Source organism: Micromys minutus (genome assembly GCF_963924665.1).
Source record: "Micromys minutus genome assembly, chromosome: 1".
Lineage (NCBI taxonomy): Eukaryota > Metazoa > Chordata > Mammalia > Rodentia > Muridae > Micromys > Micromys minutus.
This window is the reverse complement of record NC_137969.1, coordinates 52646236-52649606: the sequence shown is the minus strand read 5'-3', so window position 1 is coordinate 52649606 and position 3371 is coordinate 52646236. Positions and strand designations below refer to the sequence as shown.

The 3371-nt window shown below is 44.6% G+C and overlaps 1 protein-coding gene across 1 annotated transcript; it reads right to left on the bottom strand.

Annotated features, from left to right (window-relative positions):
* Nucleotides 1-1760: 1760 nt before the first annotated feature.
* Nucleotides 1761-3371, bottom strand: GPR75 (G protein-coupled receptor 75; the record flags this gene model as incomplete). Its single annotated transcript, XM_080918141.1, has 1 exon — nucleotides 1761-3371. The coding sequence occupies one exon, from the start codon at nucleotides 3369-3371 to the stop codon at nucleotides 1761-1763; it is 1611 nt and encodes a 536-aa protein (XP_080774267.1).

Here is a 3371-nt window from a genome sequence, read left to right as displayed (position 1 = left end):
AGAGTACCTAATAAAATCAGTTTTGGGAGTAAGAATAATATAGTTGCTCAGTTGCAGTTTAAGGTTGATGAGAGAATATAAAACAATCGGTTTTGGGGCTCGGGATGCAGTTCAGTAGTAAACTGATTGCCTAACACGCATGAGCCTGGGTTCAAGCTCCGGCCCCATAAAAAAGAGAATGAGAAAAAAAGCCAAAACTTAAAAACCTCGATGTGAAAATATTAATATATCTATTAATATTTCAGAAATGATTTTCCATTGCAATATTTAAATAAAATGCTATTTCTGAATATCAGTGAATGCTGTCAGGTGACTAGCTACTAAAATGTCCTGACAAACAAGGAAAGCCCAAGCCAAACCTCCCAATTGCATTGCTAAGAAGCTAGTGTTGAACGTATGATGAAAATTCCACAGACAAACTGCTGAAGCTGACATGCCACCTCTCCTCCCTCAGATCGGTGCCCACAGTTGTAGTACAATCCTCTATTAGTGTTGGATTCTGGAGTCCGCAAGGTTCTTCTGAAACAACAATTAACTGGTAACTACCAAAACACTTTGTAAAGCTAGCTACTCACCTCACAGAGAACAATGTTATATAGTAAGAGTGACAAGAGCCATAGTTTGTAGTGTCAGGCTACTTTCTTATAAGGGGAGTGCTTTACGATGGGTGAGGACTTTAAGGAGGTCAGTGGTACAGGCAACACATTTCTATTTTCTGCTTTAATGGTAAGTTTTTTATTTAAATCACTTGTCACCAAAAAAAAAAAAAAAAAAAAAAAAAAAAAGAACACTGTTTGCTGTTTCAATACTTCAAAGACACAAATTCCATATTTTTATAAAAATAACACTTCAGAAAGATCTTTTTTTCAAACACCTTTTAAAAAATGTAGCCAAATTATAGCAGTTGACAGAATCAGATGCAGAGTCCCACAGCTAAACGTTAGAAGAGCTTGAAAAGTCTTGTGGAAGAACTGGAGGGAGGACTGAGGAGCCTGGAGGGAATAGGTACTCCTTCAGAAGACCAACAGACACCACTAACCTGGGTCCTTGAAGGCTCCCAGAGGTGGAACTACCAACCACAGACAACCAACCACATGGGCTGGACTTAGGCCCATTTGTAACAGATGTGCACCTTGGTCTTCATATGGGTCCCCCAACAAGTAGAGTGGTGGCTGTCCCTGACTCTGTTTCCTGTCTGTGTGTCCTGCTCCCATAATTGGGCCGCAATGTCTGGTCTCAGTAGCAGAGGATGTACCTAGTCTTGCAGTGATTTGAGATGCCAGGGTGGGTTGGTGCCACAGGAGGAACCTCTCCCTTCTTAGAAACGAAGGGGAGGAGGATTGGAGAGGGGCCATGTGAGGGGGTACTGGGAGGAGAGGAGGGGCTTCAATCAGGATATAAAGTGAATAAATAAATAAATTAGTGGAAAGAAAGAAAATGTAGCCAATACATATCTAAAGTCCCATAATACTGACTTAAAAGTTTGTCATCAGTAGGACAGTTCCTGGCATCTTCTTAACAGTTTAGTATAAATTATTGGGACGCAGATCAGAGTAGAAATTGAAATAAGCTTTTACACCAAATCTTAAAATGTCAGGAAACCATGAAGCCAACCAGGATACTAGTATTTCAGACAGAAGAAAATCTAATTGTCAAGTCTTCAGTCGACTCCAGGGTTTGCTTTGCCATGTACCTCGAACTCTCTCAAAGGTCTGCTTAGTCAGAAGAGAACACCATTCCCTCCGGGCCCTCTGGCCATGTTAAACAGAGGGGACAGGAATCTGTTTTGCCGACGTGCTGTCATATTCCTGCATCAAGTCATTGGTGGTGTAATAGTGTATGGCAGTGTAGGAACTGGCAAAGCCAAAGGACGTCACGGGCTGCACGTGTGCGGGACTGCTCTCCTGCAGGGAGGGGCTGCTGTTATAGATGCTGTAGTAAGGTTCAATCCGAGTGTTGATGGGTGTGGAGCTGCTCTGACCACAGGGTTGATGCCCAGCAGAGACTTTAGGACTTGCTACACTTTCCTTTGAATGACTTGGGCCACAAGCCCGATCCACAAATTTCTTCTGTGGTTTTGGAGACAGCATGTAGGCAGAGTTTGTCTCATGGTGGGATGACTTGTTTCTATTGATTTCAAGGTTCCCTTTTCCCACGGCTCGAAGTCGAGTTTTCTGTTTGCAGCAGAGAAAGCCCAGGCCAGTATATCGCAGGCACCAGAGCACTTTCCTTCTCAGCCCAGCACTGTTCCGAGAATATATGAAAGGATTTAACCCTGACTTGAAAAATATCAGAGTAAATCCAAACATTTCGAACTGGTAAAGAATGAAGCTGCCATTGTCAGACAGAACCACTTGCACCAGGGAGATCCCCAGGGGAAGACAGCACACCAGGACCGACAACACGATGACCACACAGGTGACCACAGCTTTGGAATCCTTGGCAGTGGAGAGGTTGATGGCTGAAACCAGCTGGAGTCGGCTGGCTGAGGGGATTGGCATCTGGTTGGTATTCTTAGTGTATACATGAGTTTGATTGTGCTGCAGTTTGTTGTAATTCTGGTTCCTATACAGAGCTGGCATGGTGCACTGGGTGGGATCTCCATTTCCCTTCATAGAGGCCCCCGTGAAAGGCTGTGGTCTGGAAGCATCAACTGTGATCACGGGGGGGCACTTTTTAACTTGAGCATTCTTCCGAAGGGTTTGAGCAATCATGATATAAGAGACAGACACCACAGCAACACAGAAGGTGAAGTCAACAACATACAGAGACAGAATAGCTTTCCCTTCCCCATCCATAAGACTGGACATAGGAAGACACAGGTGGGACTTACTGGTTCTCAGTGTAGCCAAGGTGGCAAGTGTAAAGCTGGTGGCCCAGAGAAGAAGGGTAAGGAGCAAGATGCAGGAAAAGGAGGCTGTACAATTAGGTTGCTTCCCCATCACCATCCGGAGACGGTGCAGGGCAATCACAGCCACCATCTTGAGGGACATGATGATGAATCCTGAGCTGGTAAGGTGGAAGGTGAAGCAGAAACTATCTGGGATGCTACTGGCTGAGCTGAAGAATAGCACGAAGGTGAACATGGGGGCTGTGACCCCACAGATAAACAGATCACAAAAAGACAGGTTCAAGATCATAAAATCAAAGTTGGTTCTGAATTTCCTGAAGGCTGGGTCAAAGAAAGACAAGAAGACAATAAAATTTCCATAAGACCCTAGACAGAAGATGATGGCAAGCAGAAATGTGCAGGTCACCAAGGTGGCTGTGTGGATAAAATCTCGAAGACCCTCCTGGAGAGAAGTGCCATTGCCTCCCTGCGATAGCAAAGTGGCATTGGGAACATTCTGAAGTGGGGCACTTGAGTTCAT